Genomic DNA, 21,261 nt, shown 5'->3' on the forward strand with positions numbered 1-21,261 from the left:
TTTTTGAATTTTTCTTTTTCCCTTTTTCAACCAACATCTTATCAATCCCTTTTTAAAAAAAAAAAAATTTTATTTTTCATTTTTAGAGTCATATTCTATCCCTTCATAGTAGTTACCCATATTTTTGGCTTATATATATAAGTTGTTCTCTCTTTAAAATTTTGAGATAGTTTCTTCTAACAGATTAAAATATACCCTAAATCTCTAGTACATGGTGTTTTCTATTCCCCTGCCTGATCACATCCTCTCCCTTTTTTTTTCTCTTTTTCTTTTTTCTTTTTTTAAATCCTCTTCTTTCTTTTTTCAAACAACTTCTTATCAATTCCTTTTATAACATTTTTTATAATTTCCATTTTTACAGTCATATTCCATCCCTTCATCATATCAACCCTTATTTTTGTACATATATAAGTTTTTCTTTCTTTAAAATTTTGGGAGGCACTTTCTTCTAAAAGACCAAAATACACCCCAAATCTAGTGTGTGGCACTGATCTATATACCATATAGATCATATTTGATCACATTCTGGTTTTCCTTTTGTTGTTGTGGTTTTGTTTTGTTTGTTTTTGTTTTTATCTTTATCTTTTTTTTTTTTTCTTTTTCTTTTTTCTCTCTTTCCCTTTCTTATCCCACTGCTTCAGGTCTTTTCTGATTTGTTTAGAGTATATTTTCTGGGGACGTGGTTACTCTGCTAGCATTTTGTTCTCTCATTAATCTATTCTCCTCTGTACAAAATGACAAGATGGAAAAAATCACCTCAACAAAAAGAACAAGAGCTAGTACCAACTGCCAGGGACCTACTCAATACGGACATTAGTACGATGTCAGATCTAGAGTTCAGAATCATCACTTTAAAGATACTAGCTGGGCTTGAAAAAAATATGGAAGTTATTAGAGAAACCCTTTCTGGAGAAGTAAAAGAGCTAAAATCCAACCAAGTAGAAATCAAAAAGGCTATTAATGAGGTGCAATCAAAAATGGGGGCGCTAACTGCTAGAATAAATGAGGCAGAAGAGAGAATCAGTAATATAGAAGTTGAAATGATGGAAAATAAAGAAGCTGAGAAAAAGAGAGAAACAACTACTGGATCACGAGGGCAGAATTCGAGAGATAAGCGATACCATAAGACGAAACAACATTAGAATAATTGGGATCCCAGAAGAAGAAGAAAGAGAGAGAGGGCCAGAAGGTATAATGGAGCAAATTATAGCAGAGAACTTCCCTAATTTGGGGAAAGAAACAGGCATGAAAATCCAGGAAGCACAGAGAACCCCTCTCAAAATCAATAGAAAGAGGCCAACTCCCCGACATCTAATAGTAAAACTTACGAGTCTCATAGACAAAGAGAAAATCCTGAAAGCAGCTCGGGAGAAGAGATATGTAACCTACAATGGTAGAAACATTAGATTGGCAACAGACCTATCCACAGAGACCTGGCAGGCCAGAAAGGACTGGCAGGATCTATTCAGAGCACTAAATGAGAAAAATATGCAGCCAAGAATACTCTATCCAGCTAGGCTGTCATTGAAAATTGAAGGAGAGATAAAAAGCTTCCAGGACAAACAAAAACTGAAGGAATTTGCAAACACAAAACCAGCCCTACAGGAAATCTTGAAAGGGGTCCTCTAAGCAAAGAGAGATCCTAAAAGCAACATAGACCAGAAAGGAACACAGACAATATATGGTAACAGTCACCTTACAGGCAATACAATGGCACTAAATTCCTATCTCTCAATAGTTACCCTGAATGTAAATGGGCTAAACGCCCCAATCAAAAGACACAGGCTAACAGACTGGATTAAAAAACAAGATCCATCGATATGCTGTCTGCAAGAGACCCATTTTAGAACCAAAGACACCCCCAGATTGAAAGTGAGGGGGTGGAAAACCATTTACCATGCTAATGGACACCAAAAGAAAGCTGGGGTGGCAATCCTTATATCAGACAAATTAGATTTTAAACCAAAGACTGTAATAAGAGATGAGGAAGGACACTATATCATACTTAAAGGATCTATCCAACAAGAAGATCTAACAATTGTAAATATCTATGCCCCTAACATGGGAGCAGCCAATTATATAAGCCAATTAATAACAAAAGCAAAGAAACACATCAACAACAATACAATAATAGTGGGGGACTTTAACATCCCCCTCACTCAAATGGACAGATCGTCTAAGCAAAAGATCAACAAGGAAATAAAGACTTTAAATGACACACTGGACCAAATGGACTTCACAGACATATTCAGAACATTCCACCCCAAAGCAACGGAATACACATTCTTCTCTAGTGCCCATGGAACATTCTCCAGAATAGATCACATCCTAGGTCATAAATCAGGTCTCAACCGGTACCAAAAGATTGGGATCATTCCCTGCCTATTTTCAGACCACAATGCTTTGAAACTAGAACTCAATCACAAGAGGAAAGTCGGAAAGAACTCAAATACATGGAGGCTAAGGAGCATCTTACTGAAGAATGAATGGGTCAACCAGGAAATTAAAGAAGAATTAAAAAAATACATGGAAACCAATGAAAATGAAAACACAACTGTTCAAAATCTTTGGGATGCAGCAAAGGCAGTCCTAAGAGGAAAGTATATAGCAATACAAGCCTTTCTCAAGAAACAAGAAAGGTCTCAAGTACACAACCTAACCCTACACCTAAAGGAGCTGGAGAAAGAACAGCAAATAAAGCCTAAACCCAGCAGGAGAAGAGAAATCATAAAGATCAGAACAGAAATCAATGAAATAGAAACTAAAAGAACAGTAGAACAGATCAACGAAACTAGGAGCTGGTTCTTTGAAAGAATTAACAAGATTGATAAACCCCTGGCCAGACTTATCAAAAAGAAAAGAGAAATGACCCAAATCAACAAAATCATGAATGAAAGAGGAGAGATCACAACCAACACCAAAGAAATACAAACAATTATAAGAACATATTATGAGCAACTCTATGCCAGCAAATTAGATAACCTGGAAGAGATGGATGCATTCCTAGAGATGTATCAACTACCAAAACTGAACCAGGATGAAATAGAAAACCTGAACAAACCTATAACCACTAAGGAAATTGAAGCAGTCATCAAAAATCTCCCAACAAACAAAAGCCCAGGGCCAGATGGCTTCCCAGGAGAATTCTACCAAACATTTCAAGAAGAATTAATACCTATTCTTCTGAAACTGTTCCAAAAAATAGAAACAGAAGGAAAACTTCCAAACTCATTTTATGAGGCCAGCATTACCTTGATCCCAAAACCAGACAAAGACCCCATCAAAAAGGAGAATTACAGACCAATATCCCTGATGAACATGGATGCAAAAATTCTCACCAAAATACTAGCCAATAGGATCCAACAGTATATTAAAAGGATTATTCACCATGACCAAGTGGGATTTATCCCTGGGCTGCGAGGTTGGTTCAACATCCGCAAATCAATCAATGTGATACAATACATTAACAAAAGAAAGAACAAGAACCATATGATCCTCTCAATAGATGCAGAAAAAGCTTTTGACAAAGTACAGCATCCTTTCTTGATCAAAACTCTTCAGAGTATAGGCATAGAGGGTACATACCTCAATATCATAAAAGCCATCTATGAAAAACCTACAGCGAATATTATTCTCAATGGGGAAAAACTGAGAGGTTTCCCCCTAAGGTCAGGAACGCGGCAGGGATGTCCACTATCACCACTGCTATTCAACATAGTATTGGAAGTCCTAGCCACAGCAATCAGACAACAAAAAGAAATCAAAGGCATCCAAATCAGCAAAGAAGAAGTCAAACTCTCACTCTTTGCAGATGATATGATACTTTATGTGGAAAACCCCAAAGACTCCACCCCAAAACTGCTGGAACTCATACAGGAATTCAGTAAAGTGGCAGGATATAAAATCAATGCACAGAAGTCAGTGGCATTCCTATACACCAACAACAAGACAGAAGAAAGAGAAATTAAGGAGTCCATCCCATTTACGATTGCACCCAAAACCATAAGATACCTAGGAATAAATCTAACCAAAGAGACAAAGGATCTATACTCAGAAAACTATAAAATACTCATGAAAGAAATTGAGGAAGACACAAAGAAATGGAAAAACGTTCCATGCTCATGGATTGGAAGAACAAATATTGTGAAGATGTCAATGCTACCTAGAGCAATCTATACATTCAATGCAATCCCCATCAAAATACCATCCACTTTTTTCAAAGAAATGGAACAAATAATCCTAAAATTTGTATGGAACCAGAAAAGACCCCGCATAGCCAGAGGAATATTGAAAAAGAAAAGTAAAGCTGGCGGCATCACAATTCCGGACTTCAAGCTCTATTACAAAGCTGTCATCATCAAGACGGCATGGTACTGGCACAAAAACAGACACATAGATCAATGGAACAGAATAGAGCTCCCAGAAATGGACCCTCAACTCTATGGTCAACTCATCTTCGACAAAGCAGGAAAGAATGTCCAATGGAACAAAGACAGTCTTTTCAACAAATGGTATTGGGAAAATTGGACAGCCACATGCAGAAGAATGAAACTGGACCATTTCCTTACACCACACACAAAAATAGACTCCAAATGGTTGAAAGACCTCAATGTGAGACAGGAGACCATCCAAATCCTAAAGGAGAACACAGGCAGCAACCTCTTTGACCTCAGCCAAAGCAACTTCTTCCTAGAAACATCGCCAAAGGCAAGGGAAGCAAGGGCAAAAATGAACTATTGGGACTTCATCAAGATAAAAAGCTTTTGCAAAGCAAAGGAAACAGTCAACAAAACCAAAAGACAACCGACAGAATGGGAGAAGATATTTGCAAATGACATATCAGATAAAGGGCTAGTATCCAAAATCTATAAAGAACTCATCAAACTCAACACCCAAAGAACAAAGAATCCAATCAAGAAATGGGCAGAAGACATGAACAGACATTTTTCCAAAGAAGACATCCAAATGGCCAACAGACACATGAAAAAGTGCTCAATATCGCTCGGCATCAGGGAAATCCAAATCAAAACCTCAATGAGATACCACCTCACACTAGTCAGAATGGCTAAAATTAACAAGTCAGGAAATGACAGATGTTGGCGGGGATGCGGAGAAAGGGGAACCCTCCTACACTGTTGGTGGGAATGCAAGCTGTTGCAGCCACTCTGGAAAACTGTATGGAGGTTCCTCAAAAAGTTGAAAATAGAGCTACCATATGATCCAGCAATTGCACTACTGGGTATTTACCCCAAAGATACAAAAGTAGGGATCCGAAAGGGTACGTGCACCCCAATGTTTATAGCAGCAATGTCCACAATAGCCAAACTGTGGAAAGAGCCAAGATGTCCAACGACAGATGAATGGATAAAGAAGAAGTGGTATATATATACAATGGAATATTATGCAGCCATCAAAAGGAATGAGATCTTGCCATTTGCAACGACGTGGATGGAACTGGAGGGTATTATGTTGAGTGAAATAAGTCAAAAAGAGAAAGACATGTATCATATGATCTCACTGATATGAGGAATTCTTAATCGCAGGAATCAAACTGAGGGTTGTTGGAGTGGGGGGTGGGGTGGGAGGGATGGGGTGACTGGGTGATAGACACTGGGGAGGGTATGTGCTCTGGTAAGCACTGTGAATTGTGCAAGGCTATTGAATCTCAGATCTGTACCTCTGAAACAAATAATGCAATATATGTTAAGAAAAAAAAAAAAGAAGAAGAAGGTAGCGGGAGGGGAAGAATGAAGCGGGGGACATCGGAGGGGGAGACGAACCATGAGAGACGATGGACTCTGAACAACAAACAGGGTTCTAGAGGGGAGGGGGTTGGGAGGATGGGTTTAACCTGGTGGTGGGTATTGAGGAGGGCACATTCTGCATGGAGCACTGGGTGTTATGCACAAACAATGAATCATGGAACACTTCATCTAAAACTAATGATGTAATGTATGGGGATTAACATAAGAATAAAAAAATAAATAAAAATTTAAAAAAAAAAACTGTACTGATTTATATGACCACTAACAATTTATGAGTCTACCAATTTGACAACATATTCTGGAGCAATATTATCATTAAAAAGTATTTGCCAATGTTATGGTTGAAAAGGCCTCCTTAAATTTCGTTTTGATTTAAACTTTAAATTACCTGTAAGTTGAGCATTTCATGTGCTGAGTTTTAAAGCAAGTGGGTTGAGACACTGGGAAGTTCCCTGATTTGACCAGCAGTCTGATTATATTTCTTTTCTCTTTTCTTTTTTCTTTCTTTCTTTCTTTTTAGCCTGGTTATATTTCTGTTCGATCTGTCCAACCCCCAATTCTGGCCATTAGTTGCTTCCTCTGTACTTCTTGTAGCTGTTCTGTTTTAACATGGAATTCTATTTTTATAGGACAAACAGAACTGAGCAGAAAACATGCTGTTTGGAGTTTACTTCCCCTAAGAGGAGGCTGCTGTTGAGAATACAAAGTCGTGTTTGACAACAGGTCAACAAAAAGTAAGCAGAGGGAAGAGATGGTAGAGAGACCCCTGTGCCCACCCACACCTTTGGCTGTTCGGTTACAGAAGCCAATGCACTTTGTTTTTTTTTAATATAAGCCCATTTGCATCAGGTTTTCTTTCAATTGCAATCAAATGATGCAACTGATACTTCTCCTACAAAATGCATTTAAAAATAAATTTATTTTGTCCTATGCTCCTGGCCAAAGCAGTTCCCAATTGCTATCTTCTTATCCAATTAACCAATAAATATATATTAAGCCCTTGTTATATGGTCAAAGGCCACAAAGTTTAAGAAAGTTCCTTGTGCCACAATCTAACTAGAATCCATTGTCTCTGTATTTTCCTCTCTCAGGGACTATATCTCTATTTACCTAGATAAGTTTTGATGCAGGAATTGGTTGGTTATTTACCTCCTGTTCTCAGTTCCAAGCCTACCTTCCTCTATTGTGTTCTGCCAGGCTTGGGCTGGACTTCAGCAAACTGCATTTACCAGCTTGCCTTGCCGGCTGGCTTCCTATAAAGTTCAAGTTGGGAGGCCCTAGGGGATGGGAATGGGGGAGGCAGAGAATTCTTCCTGTTTCCAGTTTCTGCATTTGTCCCTTCTGTAAGCCGCTCACAGCAGAAAGTTAGCTGCCGTTTGCAGCTCTAATATTTGGATTTCTTTGGTATCTACCTTTCACTCTTTCTGCCTTCTAATATGTTTATAACCAATCCCTAATATTAAATCCACTCCACTTTCCTGACTGGACCCTGGCTGGTACAGGACTGGATACCAGGAGTAGTCCTAGGAAACAGACCACACCCTGGATGCTGGGGGTGATTTGCTTTGAACTCAGAGCCAAACTCTTTGCCACTGGAAAATGGGAACTGGTAATCTCTGGCAGGCAATGGCATTGTGATTCATTGCATTACGTACGGTCTATCCGTGCTAGGTCTGAGCTTCCCTTGGAAGAAACCTCTCCTTTCCTATTTGATGACACCAGCCTTCCTTTGCTCGAAAACCTGTAACAAGCACAGATAAGACAGCTGTCCTGCATGGGGATCCCTATCCTTTTTAAACCCTACTGCTCTCAGCTCTCATGGTCTTTGGGCTTTTATTTAGAGTCAGATACCAGCATATTCAGGGGGAGAAGGGCAGAGGCTGGCTCTGGAGGGAAAGGCTTTACTCCAAAAGAATCACAAGATTTTGTTAAATTTATACTAGAAGGAACCTCATTAATATACACTGAGTTGGACTCTAAGGGTATCAGACCCAAGGAAAACAGAATACAGCATTGGGTTGGGGCCAAATTTAGGTAGCCCTGATACGATACACTCTCCATAGGTTTTTGGACTTAATGCTATGGTAGATTGTTATAGCAATAGTCCCCAGGAAATTATATATATACCATTTTTGTAGATCAGGCCCTCATGTAAGTCCCTCCCACATTGATTTTGGCCTCGCTATCTGACTTGCTTCGGCCAATGAGACATTAGCAAATGTGATGCAAACAGAAACCTGAAAACTACTTGCACATTGGGGTTGGACCTCTTTTTGCTCTTTTGGACCAGCTTCCATACTGAAAAAAGCACGGATAGACCTGCTGAAGGTACATGGCTCAGCCCACAGCCAGCACCAACTCCAAGACATGTGAGTGAGGCCACCTAAGACCAGCATCCTCCAAGCCATCTGTCAACTGATGGCAAATGCTTGAGTGAGCCCAGCTGATGCCCTAAAAAGCAGAAATGAGTTGCCCCCGCTGAACCCAGCCTAAATTGCTAACATACACAATCATAAAAGCATAAGTGAGAAACATAAGCCGTTAAGTTTTGTTATACAGTGAAAGCAAGCTGAAATAAATGTATGAGTTTGAGCAACTGGGAGTGGTCTGTTTACTTAGTTGTTTGACTGAAACCTGTGTTCAACAGCAACATTGAGTTGATAGAATTTCTGTGGAATAATGTACAGGAAGGATCCTAAAGGTTTAAGGAGTTAGGAATAATGGAGTAATTTATCATGTGTAAACTGTGCATCTTTCCTCACCTTGAAAGGGCCCAAGGAATATTCCCTTCACTAAAGCATTGAGAAATGCATTAGAGAGGGAGCCCCAGCCACCTTGGACACTTCCAGGGGGGCTGTTTTCTGCAGGCCAAGGGTGCTGGGAGGAATGCCCCTGAGATGGGCTTCCTGATTTCGGTGGAGAGGATAAGATTCCAGAATAGCAATCAGAATTCTTTGCTTGTAGGAAATCTTCAGTGGTGGTTGGTCCTAAGAATTCAGTGGACGGCCAGCCTACCAAAGCATTACTTGATCTATATAATAGAAGTCTGACTTGAGTTTTCACAACTGAGAATCATAGCTTCTTCCCCAGTTCTCAGAAAGGATCCTACAACAACGCCATGGATACTGTAGATCTACCTTGAAGTCATCCCCAAAGGGACTTGAGGTCATTTATGAAGGTGTCTGTGCACTGGGGGAAATGGAAATACCCAGGCTTTTCAGGGTTTCCTAAACACCCTTCTGAAATGATACTAATCCTTAGGAAGCCTAAATGTCACTGTAGTCCATAGTCAAAATATGGGCTTATAATGGTCAGGGGATGAAGAGAGTTTGGGCCCAATCCCCGCTCTTTATGATCTGTGACTCATGCATCCATTAAAAAATGATAATTAGGAGGACTAGTCAGCCACATAGGTGGGAGCCCGTGGTACGATGATAAATTTGAAAAAAAGGACAGAAAATCACAACTATGGCTGAAATCGTATACATGTCTGGACAAGGACCAAAAGCCAACAGCAAAAATGAAAATACTTGTGTTGAGATGATGAGATCATAGGTGATTTTTGTTTGTTCGGTCTTTCTCAATTCCTCAAACTCTCCCAAATGCTATTTTTGCTTCCTTTGTAAAAGGTACTTTTTTTTTTTTAAGACACAGAACTCATCCAGCTCTTTTGTTTTCAAGGATTGCCATTACCTGCTTTTTAGCCATTCATATTATGGTCATAAAAAGTAAGAATGTTACGGGGCGCCTGGGTGGCTCAGATGGTTAAGCGTCTGCCTTAGGCTCAGGTCATGATCCCAGGGTCCTGGGATCGAGTCCCGCATCGGGCTCCCTGCTCCGTGGGAGCCTGCTTCTCTCTCTCTCTCTCTCTCTCTCATGAATAAATAAATTAAAAAAATCTTAAAAAAAAAAAAAAGTAAGAATGTTACGTGTAGGCATTCTCTTCCATATTAGGATGAGCCTTAGAGCCAATCGTGCACGAGGCCTCTATCCCACCCAACACGCTGCAGCATTGACAAAATCCTGCTCCCTCCTTGCTCTCCGGGAGCTCACAATCTAAGGATACACAACACAATAACATGTGTTCCAATCCTCAGGGATCCAAACCCAGAGAGAAAACCCACTGACCAGGACTCTGCTGTGCTCGACAATAGCTGAACTTCATAGCTGTAGCACACAGACCTAATTTAACAGGATTAATGAGTTGTCGCTGCATGCAGTTACCCTTCCCCTCGACACCCACGGAAGGGGACTCCACATCAAAGGCCTTGACTCGCGTCACTGTAACCCAGACATGGACCAAGCACTGAAAGGTGGAGTTTAAAGTCAGAGAGAGGGCCAGGAAAGGAGCCTTCGTTTGGGGCTTTGACCATTATGGGTACCCATCTGAAATCTTTGTAGGTACAGCACATTAGCATGCCAAATTTTTTAAATATATGCCATTGGTTTCTGAGGTTAAAAAAAATAGCATTTTTAAAAGGGAAGATGTAGTTTTAAAACATCTTTTAATATGGGGCCATTACAGGTTAAAACAAATGCTTTGTGATTTAGATCTCACAAAAATACTCAACGGCCTTTCTCTACAATTTGGAGTTGTCCACTGTGTACTTAAATGCTTTCTGTTAATTAAAATAACTCAGATTCTTTCAAGGTTCCACTAAGCCATATGATACGCCAATTATGGCTCAACTTTGTTTAAAGCTCTGTGAGTTCATGGCCTCAACAGGCTTTTCCAGAATCCAGAAGAAACTGCAGATAAAAATAACTGTATTGGCAATTGGTCCATTTCTGTAACTGAAAATTTCCACTCATCTCTGCTTCTGGAAATCACTTTGGAAAAGTAGGGGGGGAAATTCCCTTGTTTTCAGTCTGGCAGCAAGAAGGAGCCTCAGGACACATCGGGGTCTAGGATCCGGGGGGTCATTTTCTAAAGTGCTATAGTGCTTGTTTAGAGTCACAGGCTGCAGGGGTGAGCGCCTGGATCGGCGGGGGCGCGTGGGGGGCTGCCTGGCCTCCTTAAGCACACGTGGCCGGGTGCTGCCTCTCTTTTGTTCAGAGTCCAGAAGCTTCTCGAGGATGTCCCATCAGGTCACCCCAGCTCCTGAAACCACAGGTTCAAATCTGAGGAGAGAAGTCCACAAATAGGAAAATCAGTTTTCTGATTAGTAAGTATATAAGCTCTCAAAAATCAGATTGGAGTGAGGAAGTGCTAAAGGGGAAAAGCTCATGCATCCGAGGGCAGCATAGGTCCTAACCTTTGTCTGCACCCCTCGACCACTGCCCTGGGTCTGCATCTTCAGCCTATCTCTCCAGACCTATTGCAAGAGCCTTGTTCCCTCCATTCTCTGGCCGGCAGCCAGCTCGGTTCAGTTCATGGGACTCCCCTATTCAAAATCTTTGCTAGTTCCCCATTGTACCAGACATTTCCATTGTTTCCTGCAGACTCATTCTCCTCTCTGCTCTACCCCGCTCAGGTCCCAGGAGGATGACACTGGACAGCTCATCGGCCTCTCTTTTCCCTAGCTTCCATTCCCTGCTTTTCTCTCAGGCTAGAGGATAAAGAAGATAGTAATGGGCAACACCGTGAGGTTGGGGTGTGCATGCTCCAGCAACCTCCCAGACAGGTTGCAGACTGGCTTTATCCTTGTGGGTGGCCCTCTCCTACTATTTCTCTCCAGCCTCGTGGTAACTCTTTCTTCCCCCTTCCCCTTCAGGCCTCGGGCTGGTCAACTCTTCCCTGTTCTTGCCAGCTCCAGGGTGCTCTACCTCCCCCACTGGTCTCCCCTAACCTTGCTTCTGTATTTGTAACTAATACAGTGTGCCTTAACTTGTAAGTGTGCCTCAGTCACCCCTCCTGAGTGTGCCTCTTGCTTTCTGCTGAGACCTGACTGAGGCACCCATGCCCGATGAGTAAAATCTAACCCCCTTTGCCTGGAACTCCTGGCTCATAGGATGGCCCCCAATGGTCTTTCCTCTTATCTCCCACCTGGCTCTTCCCAGGCTAGGAGCCCATGCCTTTTCCCACGGATGCCCATGTCTCCCTGCCTCTGTCTTTCCCCCCTGGCCTCTTCTATCTAGAATAGTCTGTTCTTTCCATTCTTGCCTGGTTCAAATGTTACCTCCTCCATAGAAAACTTCCCTCTTCCCTGATGATCCCCAGCCTAAAGTGACATTTTCCCCATCTCTGAACTCTCATGTAGTATTTGTACTTCTTGTAAAGCCATAGAATACTATAAAAAAATACACTGATTTCTGGCAGAATTAAAAACTCACGAGCCCAGGTGAATGAGGCTGTTAGAGTCTCCTCCTCCAACGCCCACCTCCCACCCTGGAACAGCTTGGGCTCTGCATGGGAGGAAGCTGGACGTGGGGCGGGCATTTCCGGGGATTCCGAGGATACGTAAAGAAGGTGGGCTTTGGGATAAAGTGATAGCTTGAGAGCTACATGATTTTCCGAATATGTTCCAAGAAGCATGTGCATACCTTAGAGGCCTTTGCAGGGATCTATGGTAGGTGTTTATATCCCTCACTCTACTGTTTTAATCTGCTTTTGTGAGATAATAGAAAATATATGTACTGGTCTCTGCCCCGGGCTCCCGGCACAGAATTCCTAAAATCCTTGTAATTTCCTACTAGATAAGAGCACTAGGAACATCTTTTGTTCTAATGTTTGGCCTCTGACTTCACTTCCTGACAGAGTTCCCAAATCCCTTGAAATTCCCCACACCAACCCCACACCGACCGTAGGGAAGTCCAATCCTATTTAGTTGTAAAGAGGTGACTCTTGGTGAGCTCCTGGATGGGGCTGGTCACCAGAAAGACCAAGCTGTGATTAGAAGCTTGGGATTTTCAGCCCCACCCCCTCTTGTGGGAGGGCTCGGTCCCACAAGACTGCCCTCCCCACCCCCACCCCCCATTCTCCAGGGAGGGGAGAAGAGCTAAAGATGGAGTTAATGATTCGTTATGCTTATGTGATAAAGCCTCCATAACAATCCCTAAAGTAGGCCTTCTGAGAGCTTCTGCATTGGTGAGCACATGCTGGGGCTGGGAGAGTGACGCATGCATAGAGCATGGATGCCCACACACCTTGCCCTATGCATTTCTTCCATCTGGATGTTCGTCTGCATCATTTGTCATAACCTTTTATAATAGATTGCTAAACAGTAAGTAAACTGTTTTCCTGAGCTCTGTGGACTGCTCTAGCAAATTCATCGAACCCAAGGAGGGGACGGTGGGAACCTCAGATTTATAGCTGATTGGTCAGAAGCACAGGTGACCACCTGGACTCGCCAACGGCATCTGAAGTGGGGGGTGGAGGGTGGGGAGGGCAGTCTTGTGGGACCGAGCCCTTAATGGGTGGGATCTCAGCCTATTTCCAGGCAGATAATGTCAGAATTGAGTTAAATCACAGGACACCAAGTGGGTGTTGCAGAGAATTTCCTGGTGGAGAACAAACCCCATGGATTCATGTTAGAGGTGTGTGTGCAGTAGTGGGAGTAAAGGAGACACACAGGAGGACTAAGGTCTCCCCCACTCATTACATACAGGTATTCCATCTAATATTTCCTTTATGAAAAGGTTATCATGGGAAAAGAAAGAAAAGATTGGCAACCACTGAAGGGAAAAGGGGAACGAGGCACCTGGTGGGTGGGGATGCTGTGGTCAGTTCTCAGGTGGAAGTTCCTACGGGGAAGACAAGAGTCTCACACAATAAAAGACAACAACAAAAACACAGACATCTGATCAATTGCTAGAGAGTATATAGAAATCTGGCTTCTTTAATTTTAGCCCAAATTATGCCAAATGAGAACAGTTTTTTGAATACCTTATCTCCAAATACTTGATCGTGAGAATCTTGGAGTACGAATGCTGTGCTTCATTCATCCTTACAATTCCTACACAGCCTACCTGAGAATCATGCAAATAGCAGACAGGATGTGTTTCAGAGGGAATGAGAGAATGAATAGCACTAACGAAATTCTGTCGTTATTTCATTCAAGAAAGTCACTTAACACCCCTTAGCCCAAATCTTGCCATCTGTAAAGTGAGGAAGTCAGGTTACGTGGTTTGTAACTGCTAACAAACCAGGTCATGATGACTAGGATAACTCTTTTTTAAAGGAAGTATGATATATATCTATGGTATCAGAATTGACTCCTGAAGCTATACTGGTTGACAGCTTGGTTGCCTGCATGAGAGCAAGAAGCCATGGGCCCAGACCTGATCTCTTAGATCCTTGGAGTATGTATCCACTCCTTCTAGGTTCACTGGGTTGGGAACCTCTGAAAGGCAACTAAGACACTGGTACATGTCCTTGAAAGAGGACTCCCTAGAGCTGATGAGGACCCAATGGAGAGTTCTATACAATGCATTTGATATGCTGGGATATGAAAGAGGTGATACATAGAATGAGAGATGAGGATAGAGAGATCATTCTTCATCTAACAAGCACTGCTGAGTACTTAAAAATGATACACTGGGACATTTAAAAATGTATTCAAGTACCAAGAAAATTCAGAAAACAAAAGAAGCAAAGAGTACAAGCTTCCAACATATAAAGACAATGATTATGAGCACTCAAATATTTTTACTTCACTTCTTTGAGAGAAAGGGGTGTGGTGGTATACTAAAAACATTTTTTAAATAGAGCATTAATGATATGGTAAGTATATATTTGTATCTTACCCTTCTTTTCTTTTTGTTATATCAAAAGCATTTCCCCATGTTATCATTTCTCAGAAACAGAATTGTAAATGGGAGTACATGCTGTACTGAGTAGAGGTTCCAGTTTTTCCCTGTTGTATCAGTCAGGATGAGACTTGATTATGCTGCAGTAACAAACAATCCCCAAATCTCTGTATAATAAACAAAAGTTTATTCCATGTCCACTGAGGGTCAGCAAGGGGCTCTGTTATCTGTAGTTACTCAGAGACCCAGGCTGAGGAAGCAATCAGTACCTCAAATGTTGCTGGTTACCATGCATGGAAAAAGAGAATACAGCAAACACAAGCTAGCCCTTATATCTTCTACCCAGAAATAACACACATCACTTATGCTTATATTTAGTCGACCAAAGCAAATCACATGACCACACCTAACCACAAACTAACTGTAGGGAAGTCCAATCCTATCACATACAGAAAAGCAAGAGATCCAGGAACTCTGTGAAATTGCACTAATGACCACCATATCCCCCGTGGAGAAAAATGGCAATGAGCTATCTCTTTGGCCACACTGAGTTTGACCTGAGTCTTTTGATTTTATATTAAAGTGAAGGAGTTGAAGGCCCATCTCAGGAGACTGAGAAGTCTGGATTTGCACAAGAATAAGAACAGCAACACCTCTCCCAGAGTTGCCTAGAAAGTTCGACACAGAGCCATGGAGTAGAAAACCCAGCTCTACATAGCTGTCACCCGAGCTTCTGAGTCCTGCTGGGAACTCCCACGTGAATTGGGTCTCATGTCAGTCTCTGGTCAATGAAGCAAAACCACCAAGCTCTTCCTTTCTTAAGTGGGAAGGGAGAATATTTATCTGAGCAGAAGTCTCGTCAGACACGTGTGACGGAAATGCTCAGGGCCAAGTCCCAAGACTCTGTGCACTAGGTAAACATGACTAAGAGCAGGGGGGCCAGGATGCCAGCTGCACAACCTGCGACCTGACCCTGTCTCCACATAGGTGGTTTGGGGGTGAGGCAGAGCTGGGACAGTAGAGGATGGGTGTGGGAGAGAGAGAGCCCCGAGGGCCCTGAGCTGGCTGGACCCCAGTGGGGCTCTGTCCTTGGACTTGGGAGCTGAGGGTAGTGTTGGAACATTGAGAGCAAGACCAAGTACATTCAGTGAGACAGAAGGCACAGAGCCATGGAGAACTTCTGGGTCAGGGACCAGCACACAGTTTCTGTAGGGCCGGATTATAAAATATTTCAACTTTATGGGGTATATGGTCTCTGCCGCAGTCACTCAACTCAGCTGGGAAGGGGTGTGAAAGTTGGGGGACAATAAGGAATCATTGAGCATGGCCGTGCTTCAGGAAAATTTTGTTTACAAAAACAGGAGGCGATTTGGCTCTCTGGCTGTAGCTCACCCACTCCTTTTGAGCTGACACATATCAATGGAGAGCAGATGTTCACTTGGTCGACCCTCATTTCATAGGTACTGAAAGTATAACACATCCTAAGATGTGAGAGGCTTTGAAAGGAAGAAGAAGACACTGCACCTGCTTTCTAGAAATGTATAACTCGGTCCTCTGGGAACAGCAGATCCTACTCGCTGTAAGCTATTACATAGCATAAATGTTACAATTAATATACTTCTTTTTTTAAGATTTTATTTATTTATTTGAGAGAGAGCAGAAAGAGCACAAGCAGGGGGAGGGGCAGAGGGAGAAGTAGACTCCCCGCTGAGTAGGGGGACCGAAGCGGGGCTCAATCCCAGGACTTTGGGATCATGACCTGAGCCAAAGTAGACGCTTAACCAACTGAGCCACCCAGGCGTCCCTATACTTACTTTCTTTTAATAAATATGTGACATACAGAACATAAATGTTTGTAAAGTGGTCCTCTGAACCTAATTTTATTATACCCAATACCTGTTTTCTCAGGATAAGAAAAAACCAGCTTAACAGTAAATGACAAATCAGGGGGAAATTTATAAAACATATAGCAGGTAATGGGTTACTATTAACTCTAAGTGAAGACATAAGTAAAAAGATGGACGAAAGATGCATAGACAGTTCCCAAAAGAAGGTAAAACCTATACATTTATGAAGATGTTTTATCTCACTAATAACTTTAAAATGCAAATTAAAATAATAATGATGGGGGCACCTGCAGGGCACAGTCGGGGGGTTGAGTGTCCGTCTCTTGATTTTGGCTCAGGTCATGATCTCAGGGTTGTGAGATTAAGCCCTGCATTGGGCTCTGTGCTGGGCATGGAGCCTGCTTAAGAGTCTCTCTCTCTCTCTCTCCACCCTTCCCCCTGCCCCCCAGCTCACACTCTCTCTCACTAAAAGAAAGAAAGAAAAGAGAAAGTGAGAAAGATGTATAGTTCTTAATTTTTAAATTAGCAAAATTTAAAAACAGTAACATTCAGCATTGGGACAGATGTAATGATAAAACTAGCTCTTTCATATATTGCTAGTACAAATTGGTACAACTTTTTAGAGGGCAATTCAGCAATACATTTTGAGAGTCCTAAAAATGCCTATAGGTTTACCCCAGTAATTCTGCATCTTAGATTTTACCCATGGTAATAATCAGAGCTGCACACAAAGATTTATGTATAAGGCTATTAACTGTGATAAAAACATAAAATGACTCTGTGAGGTAGACATGAAATGTTCAGCAATAGGGAATTAGTAAGATAAATCCCAGTCCATGTGTACAATAAAATAGGAGATCCATTAATTATATTTTTAGCACATAAGTAATACTAATGACATAAAATTAAGTTAAAAAACCATATCAAGCTACGCATATTATAATTTAATTTTATAAAATTTAAATACAGAAAAATGTTAGAAATTAAAGCAATATTAAGTATTAACCACGGTAATCTGTGTGCAATGGATTATAAATTTTTATTTCCTTTATCCTTTTTTATTTTTCATTTTTGCTCAGAAAAAATGAGGTAACTTAAGAATGTTCTAAAAGTTGTATAAGTTATTTATTTTTGAGCTGGCCAACAACTAAAACTAAGCAAGATTTGTTTTTTAGTAGTGAGACAAATTCAGTCAAAATCAGTTATCTTTTACATTTACTGCAGAATAAACTACAAGAAGCACAGACAAATGGACAGTAAGACGGACAAATCATTTCCAAACCCTTCAGTTTAATTTTATCAGGGGATTTTGGTGACAGTGTTGTTCTTCTCCCTCCATATTTACTCAGCCTTTCATTATTTCAAAACATATCAAGTGCAGGATGCTGATACCACACACGTCCTTTTGTTGCTGAAAGAGGCAGTGAGCTGAGCAGAAAATCCTAAATAGTGAGTCTGCGTGCACATCTGGGGTGGCAGGTTCATGGCTGAATGGGTTTTAGACAGAGCCCTGGCCTCTCGGACAAATCTGTGACCAGATAATAGACAGTCACATACTTCTATTTTTTTCAGGCTCAGGGAAGTCTGACAAATTCATTTTCTCCAGCCAAAACTGCCCCCCTCACGTTTTGGTGCCTATGATGATTAATTTTCTGTGTCAATTTGGCTAAACTATTGTACCCAGTTAGTCTAGATGTTGCTGTGAAGGTATTTTGTAGATGTGATGAGCGCTTGCCATCAGGTGACTTTACATAAAGCAGATGACCTTCTAGAATGTGGGTGGGTCTCATTCAGTCAGTTGAAGAGCAACAACCGAGGTTTCCCAGAAGAGAAGCAATTCTACCTCAGACTGTAATATAGAAATCCCACCTGAGTCCCCAGCCTGCTGGCCTACTCTACGGATTTTGGATTCCATATTTCAAGTCTTAGCTGAACTTTCAGCCTGTGAGCCTGCCCTACAGATTTCACACTTGCCAGTCTCTGAATGGTTCTGTGGTTCTGTTCCCTGGAGAAGCCTGAAGTACCCCTCCCTCAACGACAGGTATCAAGTTCTCTTAGCTATCCAAACAGTGAACCCCAGGCCCATCCTCTTTCCATTTCCCAAATCAGTATTTCCATGTCCTGCTCCCTCTTCTTCCTGGGGGATAGTCTCCAAAATGCTAAATTAGTTCTCCATAAAAAGTTAACAACTGGTGAGTAACTTTCTAGGGAGGAACTTAAAAAAAAAATCTACTGAAATCTAACATTTGGTATTTGTCTTGACAAAATCATAAAACATTATGCTAAGTAAAAATGAGCCATTTTTTCTTTAAATATTCCACCACCATTGATCATTGTCAATTTCTACATTTGAATCAATCCGCAAATAACTTTGAATGCAAATGGAACACGTAGAACATAATGTGTCAGCATTATCTAAGTGTTAAAATACGTATGTACATGACAAAGATAAACAGAAACAGAGATAAACACAAAACTGTTTTTTGAAAAAGAGCATTTATTCCATGTTTGGCAAATATATGGCCAAGATCTATGACTTCTCCCCATTCCCCACCCAAAGCAGACATCATTCATCAATCACCACACTCCCTGCCTACAAATGGTCTCCCAAACCATCCTCATCTCTGCCCTAGCCACCTCCTGAACCTGGCAGGGGGCCTATTTGCCCTTCTGCTTTTGGTCCAACCTTCTAGGTTTACAGGTGACAAAACTGAAGCCCAGAAAGGGGGTAGATCTTACCTAAAATTGTATAGCTAGTTCACAGAAAAACTTGAATCTAAATCTCTTGAATTTTAATCATGACCTCTTTTTTATAAAAATAAATATTTTAGGCATACAACAAAGTATAAAAATAATATCAACATCTGCGTACCCACCCCCAGAATATCAACATCTGTGTATCCACCACCCAGAATAATATCAACATTTGTGTGCCCACCACCCAGGATAATATCAACATCTGCATACCCACAACCCAAAATAACATCAACATCTGTGTGCCCACCACCCAGAATAATATCAACATCTGCATGCCCACCCCCCAGGATAATATCAACATCTGCATGCCCACCCCCCAGGATAATATCAACATCTGCATACCAACCCCCCAGAACAATATCAACATCTGTGTGCCCACCACCCAGAATAATATCATCTGTGTGCCCAACCCCCAGAATAATATTGTCAACATCTGCATACCCACACCCAAAATAATATCATCAACATTTGCGTGCCCACCACCCAGTTGAGGAGGTTAAATTTGGTGTTTATAATTTCCATGCTGTTTTTGTACTTTTACATCACATACTGCATAAACACTACATAGAGGTTCTTTGCATGTTTTTAAACTCTGTAATTGCCAACATATTGTCTATATCTTTCTGAAATCTATCTTTCCTCTCAAAATTATATTTTTCAAAGTTGTCCATCTCAGAAAGACATCCAGTTTTTGTGCTTTCATTTTAGTTGCTATATATACTTCCTATACACTTGTTCTCCTGTTCATTCACATTTGATTATTTCTAATTTGTTGCTCTTGTAAATAATAGTACCAGGAACATTCCTATGTGAGTCCTCTGTGATGTATACCTAAGTGGTCCTGACCTCTTTACAGCATGCCATATATTCTAAGGTAAGTGCCAGGGGGATGAGGAAGAGAGAAGAGGAGCATCATTCTCTCACCTCCTTGACTCTCCCTTCCCCAGGTTGGAAGGTACAAAGGGTAACTCTATATAATTGCTAGGGGGGGAAAGATAATTAGTCTAATTTCTTTAATTTGACTTTTGGCCAAGATATTTATTTTGAATTTCAGATACCACTAAAAAAGGGTATGAGATTTTTCTGTTTATAAGGAGATGTATTGTTTAAAAATGGTTGTGAGGGGCGCCTGGGTGGCTCAGTCGTTACGCGTCTGCCTTCTGCTCAGGTCATGATCCCAGGGTCCTGGGATCAAGCCCCGCATCAGGCTCCCTGCTCAGCGGGAAGCCTGCTTCTCCCTCTCCCACTCCCCCTGCTTGTGTTCCTGTTGTTGCTATCTCTCTCTCTGTCAAATAAATAAATAAAATCTTTAAAAAAATAAAAATGGTTGTGATACCCTGTTAATCCAAAGAAATCACTCTATTAACAGTGCAATATTCAGACCACATGGGGGCCATAGGATGGGACATTTAGAATGGTTGCAAGCCTTTGAGCATTCCTTAGGTCCTCAGAGAGACGGTTCTGCCTTCGTTACTCAGACTCTAATCTCTTTTCGGACAATACTTTCTCTCTAGGACAGAGGCTACATATGGTCACTGATAAGCTCAATTAGCCTATGGACATATTTTATTTGCTTTGGTATCTGAAATACTTTCGGGTAACATTTAATAACCAAGACATTTTATATAAAAATCTGGATTTCCATCTTCTCTGACAGCTTTAGGCTAGTGCTAAATTGACAGGGAATATGCCCTCCAATTTGTTACCATTCCCGATCCAGTTATAGAATGTCCTTTCTACTCATTTCAGCACCTGCCTGGCCCTGTGGGCATCTGAGTTTACCACCTCTGCTCTCAAGCCTTTCACTATGTCTTCCTCATGCTGAGCAGTTGAAGGAGACACTTATATAGAGACTAGAGCTCATGAAACTCAGACAAATGCTGAGGCCGCTCCCATGGAAACTCACCTGTAGACCAAGTGGACCGATTTATACGAACACATGAGTTTTGTTTCTCAAGAAACAGATGTTTCAGTTAGGAGAGCCAACATTAATCTGAAGCTTTTCCGAGTTAAGAAAATCTCATTGCTGATTCAGAGAAACGCAGCATAAACTGGACCTCAAGTCCAGGCCTGAGCTGCATCTGTTCCTTGGTTCTGTGCCCAGGGATGAGTACTGTGTTACCAGGATGTATTTTCACAAGTGGCTCTCAGGGAGGTGGTGGGAGGTGGGAGGGTGCAGGGCCTAATTTCATTCCTTCCAGTCA

General features: G+C 41.5%; 1 protein-coding gene across 1 annotated transcript in view; it reads right to left on the bottom strand.

Annotated features, from left to right (window-relative positions):
• Positions 1 to 10,274: 10,274 nt before the first annotated feature.
• PDCD1LG2 (programmed cell death 1 ligand 2) overlaps positions 10,275 to 21,261 on the bottom strand; it is a 42,736-nt gene continuing 31,749 nt past the window's right edge. The window contains exon 6 of the mRNA XM_045881924.2: positions 10,275 to 10,886. Coding sequence (XP_045737880.1) covers positions 10,881 to 10,886 — 6 coding nt within the window. The 3' untranslated portion in view covers positions 10,275 to 10,880. The remainder of the gene's footprint in view (positions 10,887 to 21,261) is intronic.

The sequence above is a fragment of the Mirounga angustirostris genome, unplaced genomic scaffold (genome assembly GCF_029215605.1).
Source record: "Mirounga angustirostris isolate CCGP_5_RB_7025 unplaced genomic scaffold, mMirAng1.0.hap1 SCAF_15, whole genome shotgun sequence".
Classification (NCBI taxonomy): Eukaryota; Metazoa; Chordata; class Mammalia; order Carnivora; family Phocidae; genus Mirounga; species Mirounga angustirostris.